The sequence below is a fragment of the Scleropages formosus genome, chromosome 14, assembly GCF_900964775.1.
Source record: "Scleropages formosus chromosome 14, fSclFor1.1, whole genome shotgun sequence".
NCBI classification, from domain to species: Eukaryota; Metazoa; Chordata; class Actinopteri; order Osteoglossiformes; family Osteoglossidae; genus Scleropages; species Scleropages formosus.
The window spans coordinates 11,050,795-11,067,673 of record NC_041819.1 but is presented as its reverse complement, the minus strand read 5'-3'; the positions used below and the strand labels follow the sequence as shown (position 1 = coordinate 11,067,673).

At 44.4% G+C, this 16,879-nt stretch overlaps 2 protein-coding genes and 2 non-coding genes across 7 annotated transcripts in view; 2 read left to right on the top strand and 2 right to left on the bottom strand.

The window, feature by feature from the left end:
- The window catches only part of LOC108920602 (probable phospholipid-transporting ATPase IH), a 43,674-nt gene extending 33,262 nt beyond the window's left edge, over positions 1–10,412 (bottom strand). For all 4 annotated transcript variants that reach the window (XM_018729490.2, XM_018729488.2, XM_018729487.2 and 1 more), the window contains exon 1: positions 10,007–10,412. In XM_018729490.2, the coding sequence (XP_018585006.2) occupies positions 10,007–10,048 (42 nt within the window). In that variant the 5' untranslated portion in view covers positions 10,049–10,412. The remainder of the gene's footprint in view (positions 1–10,006) is intronic.
- Positions 10,413–10,848: 436 nt separating this feature from the next.
- trnak-cuu (transfer RNA lysine (anticodon CUU)) lies at positions 10,849–10,921 on the top strand. The gene has a single exon. It is a non-coding gene; the product is annotated as a tRNA-Lys (tRNA).
- A 267-nt stretch (positions 10,922–11,188) lies between these two features.
- On the bottom strand, positions 11,189–11,261 carry trnak-cuu (transfer RNA lysine (anticodon CUU)). Its single transcript has one exon. It is a non-coding gene; the product is annotated as a tRNA-Lys (tRNA).
- A 2,553-nt stretch (positions 11,262–13,814) lies between these two features.
- Positions 13,815–16,879, top strand: part of LOC108920396 (guanine nucleotide exchange factor DBS-like) — a 45,488-nt gene continuing 42,423 nt past the window's right edge. The window contains exon 1 of the mRNA XM_018729127.2: positions 13,815–13,930. Within this exon, the coding sequence (XP_018584643.1) occupies positions 13,855–13,930 (76 nt within the window). The 5' untranslated portion in view covers positions 13,815–13,854. The remainder of the gene's footprint in view (positions 13,931–16,879) is intronic.

Here is a 16,879-nt window from a genome sequence, read left to right as displayed (position 1 = left end):
AATACAATTTGTGCATTACATTAGGAGAAAGACATAGTCGCAGATGTGTGACTTTAGTTACTTTGTTTCCTTCACCACATGAACCAACATTCATTTACACAAGTAGCTGAATAAAACTTTACCAGAATAGACGACTCCTCAACACTTTCCTAGTAGTTTTTTTTTTTTTTTGGGAGATACATATAAACATTTACATTACATTTTGCAGGAGTGACACTGTAAAGGATTGATCCAAGCATGATCATGAACACATACCTTGTCTAAACTTAAGAGATCATGAGCGAAGTGAGTCTGGAAGAGGTGAGTTAAGACCCTTTTTAAATGTGGACAGAGATTCAGCAGTTCTGAGTGAGAGGGGGAGGTCGTTTCACCACAACGGAGCCAGAACCGAGAACCTCCGTGCTTTATCTTTCGTGCGCGGGACCACCGGGGGCAGATGTGGAAGAACGAAGCGGTCTGGTTGGGGTGTAGCGGTTGATCAAGTCTTGTAGATAGATAGGAACTATTCTATTGATGCATTTTGTAGACAATAACCAGGGTCTTAAATTTGATCCGGGCAGCTATGGGAAGCCAGTGCAGAGAAACGAGGAGGGGAGGTACATGGGAACGCTCCGGAAAGTCAAACAACTCGGGCAGCAGCGTTCTGTATCAGCTGTAGAGGTTTGATGGCAGTAGCGGGAAGGCCAGACAGGAGAGAGTTGCAGAAGTCCAGATGGATGTCACCATAGCCTGGACAAGCAGTTGCGCAGAGTCCGTTGTGAGGTAAGGACAGATCCAGCTGATGTATCTGCAGGTCCGGGTTGTGGCTTCAACGTGCGGAGATAGAGTTTGAGTTGAGTCAATCATCACTCCCAGACTCTTAGCCGAGGAGGGAGGCAAAATAAGTGAGTTGTCCAGGTTGATCGAGAGATCGTGGCAGGAAGACAGGCCGGCTGGGAGGTGTAGGATCTCCGTTTTGGAGAGGTTGAGTTGAAGGTGGTTATCAGACTTCCATGCAAAGATGCCCAACAGACAGGCAGCGAAGTGCGGAAATGTCTGCTGCTCCAGGTGGAAAGGAGAGGAAGAGCTGGGTATGATCAGTGTAGCAGTGGTATTTGAATCCATGGGAGGCTATGACAGGCCCAAGGCAGGAGGTGTAGCTTATAGAAATATGCATTCTTCATTCATATATCAGGTTTATTGTTTATGAAACAGCATTTTGCCAGTTACACATTCAATTTATGTCTACAACAGGTATTTCATTCACCATCTACTACATCTCACTGTCAAAACATACTGACACTAAACATCTTCAACAAACCCCCCCCCCAAACACTGTACTGTGAATACCTCCTACAACACTGACAAGCTTAACCAGTCATAATCTTTGATTAAGGTAAATATCAAATTAAATAGTAGAATAAGTAAATAGTCAGCACTGTTATTATTCCAAAAAGTGATATACAGCACAATGTTCAGCTTCTTACAATGGCTTTACTATTTATAGAGCCGGGCAATTTTTACTGGAGCAATTCAAGGTAAGTACCTCGGTCAAGGGTACTACCGCAGTTAATCTAATTTCTAAGAGGCTCTGTGTGCAATGAACTACTTTTGTGCAACAGCTTTAAAGATAGCTGAAAGACATGGAGCATGACGAAGTTAAAACGACTGCCATGATATAAAATAAGACTGTAAAAAGCAACAACTTCAGCAAGAACAAAGCAAGACACCAGGCAATTTGGCTGTGCAATCCTGCACTGGACAAAAAGTTGCTACTGATAACCGAAATGAAAACGTATGAAGATTATGCCTTGATTTCTAGCGTTCTAGATTTTTACCTTAAACATGTCTACCTTGAATTATTAGAATATGTATGTGTTATTGCCATGCATAAACACCCTTTATTTTCATATTTGAATGAATTGTAAGTAACACTGTTTGCGCAGGAACACTTTTTAAGAAGAAATAATGGTTGTTGAACATCCTCAAAATGGGAATTGGTCTACTGGAGTGAAGTAACCATAGTGACAAAGGAGATCAGCTTCACACTTCAACAAGGGGCAAACCCCAGAAGGGGCACAGAGAGGAAGCGTCACCCAACCTCATGACCTCTGGGAAGAGTCTGCGTCTCGCTGGTGGACACCGTGCCAGTTACAGAACAACAAGACAGAAGGGACCATGCCAGGACTGGAGGTGATGAGCCAGCGTCATGGCTCTCGCTTCCTGGGCTCGGAACCGGTCTGGAGTAAAAGCACTGAGGTAGAGATGGACAATCCACCAACAAAACATCTACTTCTAAAATTAGGATTCAAACACACATGAAAGACTTAGCGTTTTCATTCCATAAAAGAAGCGAAGGGATTGGACTGGATGTGAAGTCCACCTTCTCTTAAAGCATCACGGTGGCTCCGTATTGAGGCAGGCAGCTACATCCTCCTTCGCAGTATCCACATGGAGAACGAGCAGTAGCTGGCTGCTTCACTACTGTGCCTCTGAGATGTTTTAACACGAGTCACAGGATCGATGCCGCTGAGAGCAGGCAGACAACACTGCTTGACGGGGCTCTTTTACATCAGCCGTGTCTCTGTCATTTACCATACAGCAGACCTGCCGGAACTGTCAGAACCACCGATGTGGAAACCAAAACGCGCACCAGTCACCTGCACAGACAGCAGCTGCCCTGGCAGAAACAGGTTTCATCCCTTTGTGAGAGTTCTGCAGACATATGGTGTCCTGTTGACACAGAGACCACCGGAGTGACAGGCATCTCAGTTTTCCTTAAACAACATTTGCATTTATTTAGCAGACACTTTTCTCCAAAGCAACTTCCAATGAACTCTATGTAGTGTTATGAGCCCACACACCTTATTCACCAAGGCGACTTACACTGCTAGATACACTACTTAGTGTGTCACTCATCCATACATCAGTGGAACATACACACACACACACACTCTCTCTCTCTCTCTCTGTGTCACTCACACACTATGGAGGAACCTGAAAAGAGCATATCTTTGGACTGTGGGAGGAAACCAGAGCACCAGGAGGAAACCCACAAAGACACAGGGAGAACACGCAAACTCCACACAGACCGAGCGGGGAATCGAACCCATGTCCTCTCACACCTCCCAGGCGCTGTGAGACAGCAGCGCTACTCGCTGCGCCGCCCATAACTTAAGCTAAATTTAAATTCCTTCCTAGGCATTCTAATGCCATGATAAGTCAAATACTTGACAATAATATTTTAATTACTTTAACAGCCATTATTAGAGTCAGCCTTAGACATCTGGGGGGGGGGGGGTTAAAACCACAATTATAACACTTTAAAGAGCGATAAGATTACCCAAGCTGTGGCCAGATAAAAGACTACATTTACATGAGACAGACTTAATTACTGTATTTGTTGCTCACTGTACTTTGCACTTTTAGGTGCTCCTCTCTATGACTTACAAACAGCACATTATTGGAAAATTTACACTGAAATATGGACATCTAAAACTGGGGGAAAGAGTTTGAATACTATCAGCAATTTTTTTTTTTTTTTGTTGCTCTTCAGGTCTTTCAATCTTAATTTCAAGTCGCTGTCTGGTTCTGATAAATTCTGCTTTCCCATATCAACTGTCACAAGATTGAAGGGAGTTCACTTCATATGGCATGCAATAATTCAGTTTCTCAGACATATTATTCATCTCATTCTTATTTATTGACAGTATTTTTTTTTTTAAAAAAAAAGCTCATTACTGGTAACTGTTGTGCTCATCAGGAAGGGAGCCATCCTGAGAGCGGTTAAACTCAGAGCCGGTGCGCCAGGCACTGCTGACACATGGTGATCTGTCTCTATAGGACAGGACGAGCTCTTACGAAGCAAACTTCAACGGTCCTGCGAGGAGGACGTTTGTGTAAAAAGAAAGAACATCTAGACTTTTCCCACCACTGGAGTCATATTCCGAACACTCCGGAACATGTTCTAGCACTCTTTACACCGTATTTATGCAAATCAGTCGGTGGTCCCTCTATCTGAGCGCTTGCAAATAATGCAAGTGTACCTGAAATTAAAAATAATTACAAAAAAAAAAAATTAAACTGAAGAATCGTCCTGATCCTTCAAGATAATAGCAAGGAAGTCTGCCGGGCAGGTTCACACGTGCATACATGGGTTATAATGTGAAAAATTGCCTTTGTCATGTACACAAATGTGCACAATTCCTGTCATACCATTCTTAATTCTCTCTCTGAAGACAGTGTGCCTTCTACTGTAATGTTAGGAAAGTGACTTCAGATAGAACTGTAACAAGTACGTAGCAAAAGGTCCTCATGTCACATCATCATCATCATGTTTTTTTTTTTTTAAATTTTAATCAAAACACTGTTAAACTCTTCCATTAAAACTGTACATTTTAAAGGGAGCTTTCGAAAGACAGTACTGTCTTGCATACCTCGAAAACGCTGACAATCTGAGTTTGCGGTTAATTCCTTGCCCGTATCCAGCGGGGTACAACTCGAACTGTACGATGGGGGTGGTCACAAAAAGTGCCCCCGGCCGGCGCACTACGGTACGCGTCCCAAGTTTTAAGGCTTACGTAAGTCCTGTCTCACACTGTGAGGCAAAGGGCCATCAACCGGCGCTCAAGCCACCGCCGTTCTTTCGCCGCAACACTTCTTCCATTCCAGTCACAAGCCGTAGCCATCATACACTGCCTCCTCCATTACCATCCACTGGCTGATTTCCTCGTATTATGCTGCCAATCAACTCGGTATTGGAAGGAAACCCAGACGAGTACAGAAAGATTAAAGAGGGCAATAATACCGCTGGTTTTACCTCGGTCAACATCGTCACCCAGACAAACCCTTGGGCTGGGGTCGCGCACACCTGAAAAGGCACTACAGGAATACAGCGCTGTCAGCATAGTAAAGCTTTCAGCCCCGTTCTTTAAAGGATGGCCTGAAATACCGGAGTCAGCCGGAGAACTTTCCCAACGACGCTTCCACCAAATCTTTCAGCGTAGTTCAATATGAGCGAGGTTAGCTTTCCGCGGAATAATATCCGTATTTCAGTCTGACCCAGCAGGATGTCTCAGCTCAGCTACAGAAGCGGGACATTTACCCAGCTCAAATGCTCATAAACATTTTCAAATTCTCATAAGCATTTCTTTTTTTTGCATTAAATAAGCTCCATTCATCACGCCGCCATCACAGTGACGAATCGATCGCTCAGAACTGCAACGCCGTGAAAACACCTCCTTTGGTGGTAAAACATAGAGCAGACAGGCAGCGTTTCCCAAAGGACCATCAGAAGAGTCCTGTATCCTAGAGGTAACTGACCATACATTACTCCTTTCTTTGATAAAAAGGATAAAATAAAGACTAAAAGATTTCATTTAAAAGACATGAGCTACGCTAAAGTTTACGTTTACATTTTATGCCTTCGGCAGGTGCGTTTCTCCAAAGCGACATCCCACTCAGAGCCAACGGAGCCGCTCCCAACTCCGTGCCGAACATTAGATATCAAGAAGCGGTGTCGATTTTGGCTCACGAGCGCTCATGTGAAGATGAAGCCTGCTGAAGGCAATTCAGCGGTAACTACGAGAGCTGTCGCACTACCGGGCTGCGTCGATCGGGCCGGGTCGAAGAGCACCGTCTTACTACAGGTGGTAGGAGCGGGATGGACTCGCCACGTGGCCCGGAGGGCTGCGGGAGAAGGGCTGCGGGCGAAGAGGCGAACAGGAGAGCACGACTTCTCAGCACGATCGCCGGCTTTCAGACGGAGACCTTTAAATGTCAATGTAAATGGGATATACCGAGACTGACATCGAGTGCATTTTCAAGCAACAAACTTTGATTTTCTTTATTTGTCAAAAATATGAGCTGCCATCACATCATGAAATTAAGTGATATGCCTTTTTTTTTTTTTTTACTATTTTAAAACAACTTCCAGCCATTAGTACTAGAATCATATAAGACACCATCACCTTACAGAAACTAGCTTTTGCATATGAAGACCACCACTGAATGTTTGTCGTAAATGAAAAGTGGTAAACAAGTCCCAGGGTCCTAACAAGAGTTGGGCCCTTGAGGTCTGCGAAGCCAAGCTATCACTTCCCTCAGAAACCCATACTGTGACCACTCCCTCAGCATCAGCCACGAAAATCACAGCAATCCTGCCAGAGACGAGAAATTATGACATTCATCCGTGGACTTGTCACCCAATCCTCCAACCAACCCAAATACTACTTTCAATCAAGTAATTTAACACAAATGAGTAACTAAGTGGTAAATGTATACAAGTCTGCTTCTCAAAATTCAGTAAAGAACAATACTCAGCAAAATCCTTAGAATACTGGCACTTCAGCCTATGGAAAGAAATGACACACAAATGCTCGTTAAAAATTAAGAGTTAATGGTGTGCAATCCTCAGACATTCTTCAAGGCCCTGGAGATTATTCAATCGATTCCGTCCCTGCATGAGACCACCGAGTTTTACTGAGAATCTGGGCTGGGGCTGCGGCTACCGCAATACTCATGCGCCTTTCAGATATGGAACAAATGAGTAGACAGACATTACGCCACTGAACTACTGGCACAACCTAAAAAAAAAAATCCAACTACATCACTAGAAGTGTCAAACACATAACAGAAAAGGCCACAGGCCTCTTGCATAGAGCTGTAATAGAATCACAGAAGACATTTTTGATATATTCATAATCCAATTCAACACTCCAGGGGGGATCTTTATAATTTCAATATATAATACCACCACAGAGCTATACAAGCACATTTCAGAGATTTTCGACTACAACCTCAGTACACCTGACTTAATCGAGGTCTATTTCCAGCACAGAAGAAAATTTCCCAGTGGCAGCATTTATACTTTTCTTCCCTATGAATCTGTGATTAAACAGTTCCAAAACATGGCAGGAATGCCACCGAAATTTTATAATATAGTTTTTTTTTTTTCCCCTTTTTAAACATCGGTGAAAGTACGAACACACACTGACATCCTTCTGCATCTGCAAACACACAGTACTCATAATATCAATTTCTTCCCACTATTAAATCTTTGACCTCTCCCCCTTCTGGTTATGCTCTTTCACTTCTTCATTCATTTGCACATCACTGCAGTGAAGGCATGTTTCCATGACTGTTACCATGGTGATTGCACTCACTACACAGAAGGACTACGATTGCGTGGAAACATGGTTGGGGCAGTGGGGGTCGGGGGGCAGAGCATTTCTTCAACATGACAGTGATTTCCCTTGACAGGTCAGCAGGCAAAGGGCATCTGTCACCCAGCTGACCAGTGAAGACATGCAAAAGGGGGTACCCAGGGGTGGGATTGCCCACTCATTCCACAGAGACCTTCCATATCCACAGCACTTGGGTCACACTGGGATACCGCAGCAAAAAGCAATGTTCACTATGGGATGCCAAACACAGTCGGCGTGCTTTCTGGCTTGAGAGTGGAAAAAAATGACAATTTCATCTTGTTGCTTTTCTATTCACCACAGTGCAAGCATCTCTCCCCTGTGTGGAACATCTGCTGATAATAAGAAATATTTCAGGCAGCGATAATTTTCCGTACCCTTTTACTGCTTTCAGAAAGGAGACTCTCGTAAAAACTGAGTTAAGACACCATTCTGGAAAACGTGAATGCCAGAAAACCAGAATGTTAAGAACCACCTTTGGCCTTTAATGCAGTTGTAAGGTGCAGATGAAACAATAAATATTCTCCTCATTAACTTTTCACTACAGAGGCTTTTAAAAAAAAAAAAACCCACATACAGCAGTAATATCTGCTTAAAGACTACTTTCTAAGCACGAAAACCATGACATTGTAATCCTCAATAACATAATGACTCCTAACGCAAAACAAATGTATTACTCTGAAAATGCACGAGCTGTCAATATGCTGCATAATTCATGACCACACACACGGTCTGAAACCACTTGTCCCAAGCGGGGTCATGGCGAACCGGAGTCTAACCTGGCAACGCAGGGCATAAGGCCAGAGGGGGAGGGGACACACCCAGGACGGGACGCCAGTCCATCGCAAGGCACCCCAAGCGGGACTTGAACCGCAGACCCACCGGAGAGCAGGACCTGGTCAAACCCACCGCGCCCCCTCATTATAATTCATGACCAGCATTCCTCTATTTTTGATGAATGAGTTTGTTACACACTAACCATCGGGAGGTCTCACAAACAATATTTATTGCTCACATTCAACACCACTCGATACAAAACGTTATAGGTATTTTAAGTAATAACTTTGAGGTTTAAAAAAGCAATACACAGAGAAACGTGCACAAACCCTTAGACAGATCTAGCCACGAAACGTGTCACAGCCGAGAATACGGGCACTATGTGCATGAAAGGAGGCGCGGTGCGTTGCAGTCCACAGGCTCAGAAGTGCGCACACGTGAGGACCGCCCCGGCCCTCTCTCGTCAGTTTTCCCAGCTTAAGAACAAGCTCCCCAGACAAGAGACGGCAATGTACGTAATGAACACAGACACGGGTACGAGACCTTTCTGGAGAAAAGGCTCAGTTAATGGAAATGCCTCTCGGTCCGCACATAAATGTGAACTGCGCTTTCGCACGCCATGCAACACCATTAAAACAAGAGCAAATGATACATTCAGTAGGCATAAAAATTAATGGATTTTAATATCAACACAGCTGCATAAAACTGTGATTTACTGTAGCCATACCTTTAATTTTGGGGATCATGCAACCAATTTTACTGGAGATGGGGGGCAGAACAAAAACTGTATACCCTAAACATGTGGAAGTATTATTGCAATGAGCTGACATCCCATTGAGGGCGTACCCTAGCTCAGCCCTTGTGACTCCAGGGTTGGTTCTGAACCACAGTGACACTGACCAGACAAGCAGTTATTCATTTCAAGAGATGGGATTCAAAGGCTGCAAAGTACAGGACCTATTTATAGTAAGTTTGTGTTTAGAAATGAAGCCTCAAAAGAAAGAAAAACTAGTTAAAGTACTGAATCCGATATTCTTGGGATAATTTACAAATCAAATATCTCATAGTACCAGCCTTTTTTCCCCAAATATGACTACGTCACATGTACATGCATGTTACTGTATGTCAAAGTCTACCTCCTTGCAGTTACCATAAGAGACTTATGTGAAATTATAAAAAGTACAGACCGGTGAGGAAAAAGAGACATTTTGCAAAGACAGACCTGCTGCTGAATTTTGCATGGCGCTGCTGCACCTGACGCGACCCCTATGAATAAAGCAGCACGGGGCGGGTAACGGACACCAGACACTTATCTTTTTCACTAAAGGCTTTCATTTTTCATTGTTTATATTAAAAAATAAGTGGCAGAGCAACAGGAAATCGCTGCGTCTGCACTGTGTTTTTACCAGAACTCTTCTTTTTATTAAAAATTAACAAAAAAATGCCACACAGCTTGGCGTTCGGAGATGATGATGATGACTAGGACGAAACATGATGGGTCAAAAAAAGAAAAAGAAAAAAAAAAAAGTGGAGAGGCAAGCTGAAAACTTTAGTAACATTCAGGAACACAGACGGAGTGCGCTTACTCTGTGTGTGTGTGTGTGTGTGTGAGAGAGAGAGAGAGCAGAAAGACACACCGTTCGCTCGTCACCACTGACTGACGGCACCGTCCGGACACGTGAAACAGGCACATTTACGATTTAGCTGAACAATCCCTGACACTAGTGTTACCAGACCAGTCCTGCGTGCTGAGTTTGTTACGACCGAAACATATCGGATTCGAGCATTTTTCCCATTAGCCTAGGGCAGGCGCTCTTTTTACTAGTCTACTACTGCATACCGCAAGAGGGTGTAAAATCATGGGCAGCAGTGCAATTTAAGTACAAATGATGAACATGCTACCAAGCACACATCGTCACACCTGGCTGTGAAATTGAAATGAAAGTGGTGACCTCGCTCTGCGGAAAACGACGTGTGCTGCTCATCATCATCATCATCATCATCATGATGATGACCCCGCTCACTCACCACGCTCCCCTGGTACTCACGTATCTGCGGATGAGCTCCCGAAGAGCGCTCACATGATCCATCCTTCTCAGCGCTCTTCTTTCTTGCTCAGCTCCTCTCCCGGGGACGCGCTTCTCACCGCCTCTAGTTGCTGCTGCTGCTGCTGCTGTCTGCGCTGAGACCCATCGCTGCGCGTTTCGGAGTCCGAGCGCGTCCGCCGCTATTTCAATCACACGCGCGCCGATCACCTGTGAGCGCGCGCTCCCCACCGCGAACTCGCGCCTTCATACCTCCTCTCTTGCACGCAGTCGCGTTTGAACCTCTAACTACAGCGTCGTGAAACGTCGCTCCTTTTTCCCGCTGCTGATTGCTTTCGCACTTCTACCGGAGTCCCTCGCCCCCTCGCACCGGGTCGGCCGGTAAATGTGCGAGCTCTCCGCTGGGCGGGACGCGTCACGAGTGCCTGGGGCGCGAGCGCGTGCGCGCTCCCGTGTCACACCTACCCGCTGGACTGCAACCGTGAGGGGTGATGTTCGCCAGTTGGGAGTTTTCTGTACGTTCTGAAGCTCTCTCTTAAAACTGAGAGCATTTGGGGGGATAATAATCCAGATCAGCCACTGGGCGCTTTGGAGCACTATGCGACGTCGAGGGTATTGTGGCTTATTCGCAAGGATTCACGCGTTTAAAAAGATTATATCTGACTGCTAAAAGGGATTCACGTCCATTTTTAAAGTTTTTCTGCGGATTAGTCTTCATGAATGGGGCCCGACTTCTGTTACAGAACTAGTGCGTGTTAACAGATACAGACACACACACTCCGAATTAAAAGAATTAAAAGCATGTACGTATGCACATAAGGAAACTCAGTGAGGCTTTGTGAAAAGCCCGGCTAGCTCAGTCGGTAGAGCATGAGACTCTTAATCTCAGGGTCGTGGGTTCGAGCCCCACGTTGGGCGACCAAGTCTTTTTGAAATCCCAACAAAAAATAAATGATGCAACAACTGCTAGAAAAGATGTAAAAATGCAGAAGATACTCTATCGATATTACGGAGAATAAATATAGCCATAGGACACGTATTTCTACATGCCATTATGAATCTCTCTACCATAATAAGTAGTTGAGGAATCCTTCGTGATGAGTAAATTAGCTGTCGTTTACAGGTCGAAAAAGCGGTCTAAAGGTATTCGTACACATTCTCATTTTTTTCCCCAAAAAAATGACCCGCCCAACGTGGGGCTCGAACCCACGACCCTGAGATTAAGAGTCTCATGCTCTACCGACTGAGCTAGCCGGGCAGCTGTTGCAGTGTTTCTCTCGATCCTTTTTTTTTCTGTACATACCTACCAGTGTAAATCTTTTCGATTTAAATGAAACGATTAAAAACAATAGGCGCTGTTTTCTTTTCAAGTACTTGGCATAATAATGTAATGACCTGAAATTCCACATACACGCAGCACTGACCCATCACGCCGTACTAATTTCGAAAAGCACTCTGTGCAAATAGCACCAGTGTTTTCTTCGGTATAAAAAGCCTGGTTTATAGGAGTCAACGGGCATTTCCTGGAGGTCTGACTGGATCAGCAAAATCACCGTCTCCCAGTCCATAACTGGCAGGAATAACACAGCAGTGCCGGACAAATACCGACCTTTGCCACAGATATTTGAAGCAAAAATTCTACAACGAAACAATCCCGGTGTGATCGCTTTTGCTGTAAAACGTATTTTTTCAACTGGGTCTTTTATTTGCCCTGTGCTGGAAAGATTATTAAATCCTTTTCGTGATTATTCTAGAGACATACATACCAAACACATTTATTATCCATTTAAAACCCCGTAATTCGACAATTAAATCCACATGACGACATAACATGTTTAACAGGAGGAAGCTTTCGTTTGCACTAACTATTACTAGTTACACTAATGTGCATTTATTACTGTATTCTACAATCAAATATACACCCAGTGGCGTTACTTTTATTTCTTCATACAGTACTTGTCTATCCTCTATTTGTCTTGAAATTTACATACACATTTTCACTTCCGTAATCGAAAGCGTTGTACTTCGATTTGTATAAAATGTGACGACAAAAAAATGGCCCCAGCACTGTCTAACAAATCATTGGTCAGGATAACCAATCAACGAGGGATATTTGCGTATGTCCAATCACAGCCATTATTTTTCAGACGACTTGACCAATCACAATGTCCTTTACATCTTTAGGCTATCGGACTAATCCCAGAACGCCTTTAAAAACGTTTACGATGTGCACTTAATCGGAAATTGGTCATATGACTTGTGTTCACATTAATCTGTACTTTGTACAAGTTGTGAGTTCTTCGCACCTAATTATAAAAATGCGAAAGCGCTGTTATTTCTGGAATACTAGGGGTGCTTTGTGTACTCATCTTCATATGGATAATGGTGCATTAATAAGCCACTTGTTACAAAATTGCAATTTTTTCATAAACGGTGTGTCAATATCTGTACTTTTTCCTTATTAACTCAATTCTTTTAGCAGTAGCAGACCGATTTATCAAAAGCACCCTTGCACTATTTGTTGTGGCAAGAAGATTTTTTTTTTTTTTTATCGGATCAGAATGGATTACCAGAGCACTAAAAGATAGTGAAAGACAAATAAAATTTCTCCATTCAATCACTTTCAAAATCTTTATTCGATAAATAAACGAAATCATAAAAACCCGGCATGCAAATAATTATTAAATTTAAGCAAGAAAATCAAGACCAACCCAATATAAACACTGCATGATGGAATCTGATAGATAGATAGATAGATAGATAGATAGATAGGGTGGCTGCTCAGCTTGTGTCCATACAGGACCTAAAGTACTAGAACTACAACTAGAACTAGATTGTACTTTGTTTTACCTGTGTGTTCCCGAAATTAGTGTCCAGAGCCACAAGGTGGCGGTATAGGCCAACATTTTGAAAAGTACTTCTTGGCGAAACACACTGCTGGGTAGTGAAGTAAAATTCTGCATTACTCTGAACAGAGTTACTCTTTTGTGTGGTATAAAGTATGTGATACACGCAGAAACACAAATAGGAAATGTATAGTACCTAATTAGGGGCTTAGGAGGCCCTTTCTGTGTGACCGCCTTTCTACGCGTGCAAATAACACCAGAGAGTAATTCTTCTCGGAGCAGCTGCAGTAAGGCGATCATTTGTTCGTTTTAGCAGAGTGCTTTAAAAAAGCACGACTCTAACTCAGATGACAAATTGCGCGGCGGCAAAATGGAATTGCTAGGTCCTCTAGTCAAAATAAACACACGTGACGCAACGTAAGGCCCGCGAACTTTTCCAGGTGTGAATAAATGCCTGCGACCTTTTGACCTTCCGTGGCGGATCTCTGTGTTCCGCAGCAGTCGGCCTGCTTCTCTGCTTCAGCTCAGCGGTTTAGAATCCGCGAGCCGCTTTCCGCGCGTCTGCGTGAGAGCTGAGGCCCCGCGGTGGTGCGGCGAGGCCGCGGTTGTCCTCGCCGGGCCTGACCCGCACCTTCTTCCCGGCAAGAAAAGATGGGGTTTAAATGCAGCCACGTGCCGCTTCATCGGCCTTCCATCACTGGCTCGTGTGTGTGATTGATGAGTGCGATGGATGACCCTGCAAAATAGGCAGCTGTGCTCCTTCTCCCCCCCATACAAATTATCCTAGATGTGCGTTTTGCTGACGCCCCCCCTGCGTCTGGGCGCATGCACGAGCATCCTGATGTGCGCGCGTCGAGGTGTTTCTCGTTTCCCTCCCCGCCGGAGTCTGCTCGGCAGCGCTCTCTCTCATCTTGCTTCGCATCGCCAAAGCAGCATCCGCAGCGCTGCTCTCATACGCACGGCTCTCGAGACCCGTCACACGCGGTCCTCTTTGTCCTCAGCGTGATGCTGTGGCTGAAGATGGAGGAGAGGGATGTGAAGGAGCTGGCGGAGAGGCTGAATGCGGTGATCCTGGCCATCGGTAGGAGGAGCGACTCGCCTCTTCTCTCTAACGCTGTGCTGTGTTACGGCTGATTTTGCAGAAATACCTTACGAGCTCTGTCTAACGGCTAAGAGTATTAATGTTGCTCTATCATGACAGCGTAGTAGTGACACATGATTGGGTTCACATCCGACCTTAGTTTTCCCATCATGTTATGAATTGTTCGCAGCAAAAAATTGTTCTGTTTGTAGAGTTCTGTCGGTTCTACGTAGGCATCTGTCTGATGCTGAAAAACATGCTGTGCAACATACTTTCGCTGCTGTTGAGCTTTGTTCATCCTGATTGTATCAATGAACCAAATGTGACTCCGAAAGAGAATATGCAGCACAAAAACGAATTAGATGTCATCATACAAGACCATTCCGCGTGTAAATTATTGTTTTCATTTTACAAATTTAATATCTCCACCGTTTTACATTTTTATCAGTTTCACTAGAAGTGACATTCTGACTTGGAACCTAAGAATAATAATGATAAAAATAATATAGGCTTGTAAAAATATCTCTGGATGTAATCGTGAACACAGACCTATACTATTCTTCTTTATCTCATTTTTCTACATAATCTTTCTCACTCTGTCTCAAACGCACGCACACACACACACACACACACACACACACAAACACACACATTCAGTGTGCATGCAGACATGATTATGTAAAACTCTCGCCTCCATCAGTGTTATCTGTATTACATTTTTTAGGATGTCTTTGCTGTCCTACTTCCCCGCTGATCGGCCTGCCTGTAGGTACGGGTTAACAGCTGACTAATATGATGTGTCACATTGTATGCACTGTGTAAAACACTGAAATAAGTATGGAGAAGTGGGTCATCCTGTGCCTCGGGTGCTAAGTCACATTTTCCCATTTAATACTGAAATTATAAAGTTACAGGTCAGGAGCCAATTTACAATAGCGTTTGAAAATGTGGCAAAAACAGACTGAAACGGGAATTTGTTTGTTGCCATTGACTTTTGTAGATGAGTAGATTGATGTCAATTGAAACTATAAGGTGGGTGACAAGGTGGTGCAGCAGATCATGCTTCTGCTTCTTGGGGGCTGGGAAGTTCAGACATCAGTTCAAATCCAAGTTAGTCTGTGAGGTGTTTTCGTGCCCATCCTGCATCTCAGGGGGTTTCTTTTCACAACCCCAGCACATGCACTTTGCAGTAATTGGTGATGCTAAATTGTGTGTAGTGTGTATGTAACTGCGTCTGGCTTCCCTGTGATGGAATGGTGTCCTGTCCAAGGTGTAACCTCACCCCCCAAAAGCCTTGCTCCTAGTGATTCCAGCATAGGCTCTAGACTGCCATGACCCTGATCAGGACAAGCAGTTAACAAAAGTGAATGGAGATGTAAGGTGAAATATTGGGATTCTATGTTTTCAGATCTCAGGTGTATAGGTGAACTCTGGAGAAATACTAACATTCTGATGTTTCAGTCTTTCCTTCGCTTAGGGGTGAATAGCTCAGCTGAACCCACTTCCCCTCTTTTCTATTGCTAAATCACGGTGCAATTTTATGTATATGCTAAAAAAGACTGTGTTTCCATGGAAACATTACACCACTCATGGTTATTCATCTGACAGATTTTTGGCTATATGCAACGGTTCACTGATATGGTAAAAAACAAAGTGTCATTTTCCTGGGGACTGGTCCCTACGTGTCATCTGTGACTACATATCTGCTTTTTCCATAGTCTAATCTGTCAAACATGCTTGAATGTGCTGACTGCCAAGGCTACATAAGCCCGCCCTATGTGATCCATGTAAACATAGATAGATAAACTTGACCCAGTTTGGATGTTTAAATCTGCTTTGTTTCAAGAGTTTTCATTTCTGGACCAAGTTTATAGTTGCCATATGGATCATGATATTATACACTGCTCAAAAAAATTAAAGGAACACTTTGAAAACACATCAGATCTCAATGGGGAAAAAAATCATGCTGGATATCTATACTGATATGGATTGGGTAATGTGTTAGGAACAAAAGGATGCCACATGAAATGAAAATTATCAACCTACAGAGGGCTGAATTCAAGGACATCCCGAAAATCAAAGTTAAAAAAAATGATGTGGCAGGTTAGTCCATTTTGCTGAAATTTCATTGCAGCAACTCAAAATGGTACTCAGTAATTTGTATGGCCCCCACGTGCTTGTATGCATGCCTGACAACGTCGGGGCATGCTCCTAATGAGATGACGGATGGTGTCCTGGGGTATTCTCTCCCAGATCTGGACCAGGGCATCACTGAGCTCCTGGACAGTCTGAGGTGCAACCCGGCGGCGTGGGATGGACCGAAACATAATGTCCCAGAGGTGTTCTATTGGATTTAGGTCAGGCGAGCGTCGGGGCCATTCAATGGTATCAGTTCCTTCATCCTCCGGGAACCGCCTGCATACTCTTGCCACATGAGGCCGGGCATTGTCGTGCACCAGGAGGAACCCAGGACCCACTGCACCAGCGTAGGGTCTGACAATGGGTCCAAGGATTTCATCCCGATACCTAATGGCAGTCAGGGTGCCATTGTCTAGCCTGTAGAAGTCTGTGCGTCCCTCCATGGATATGCCTCCCCGGACCATCACTGACCCACCACCAAACCGGTCATGCTGAACGATGTTACAGGCAGCATAACGTTCTCCACGGCTTCTCCGGCCCCTTTCACATCTGTCACATATGCTCAGGGTGGACCTGTTCTCATCTGTGAAAAGCACAGGGCGCCGGTGGCGGACCTGCCAATTCTGGTGTTCTATGGCAAATGCCAATCGAGCTCCACGGTGCCGGGCAGTGAACACAGGGCCCACTAGAGGACATCGGGCCCTCAGGCCACCCTCATGAAGTCTGTTTCTGATTGTTTGGTCAGAGACGTTCACACCAGTGGCCTGCTGGAGGTCATTTTGTAGGGCTCTGGCAGTGCTCATCCTGTTC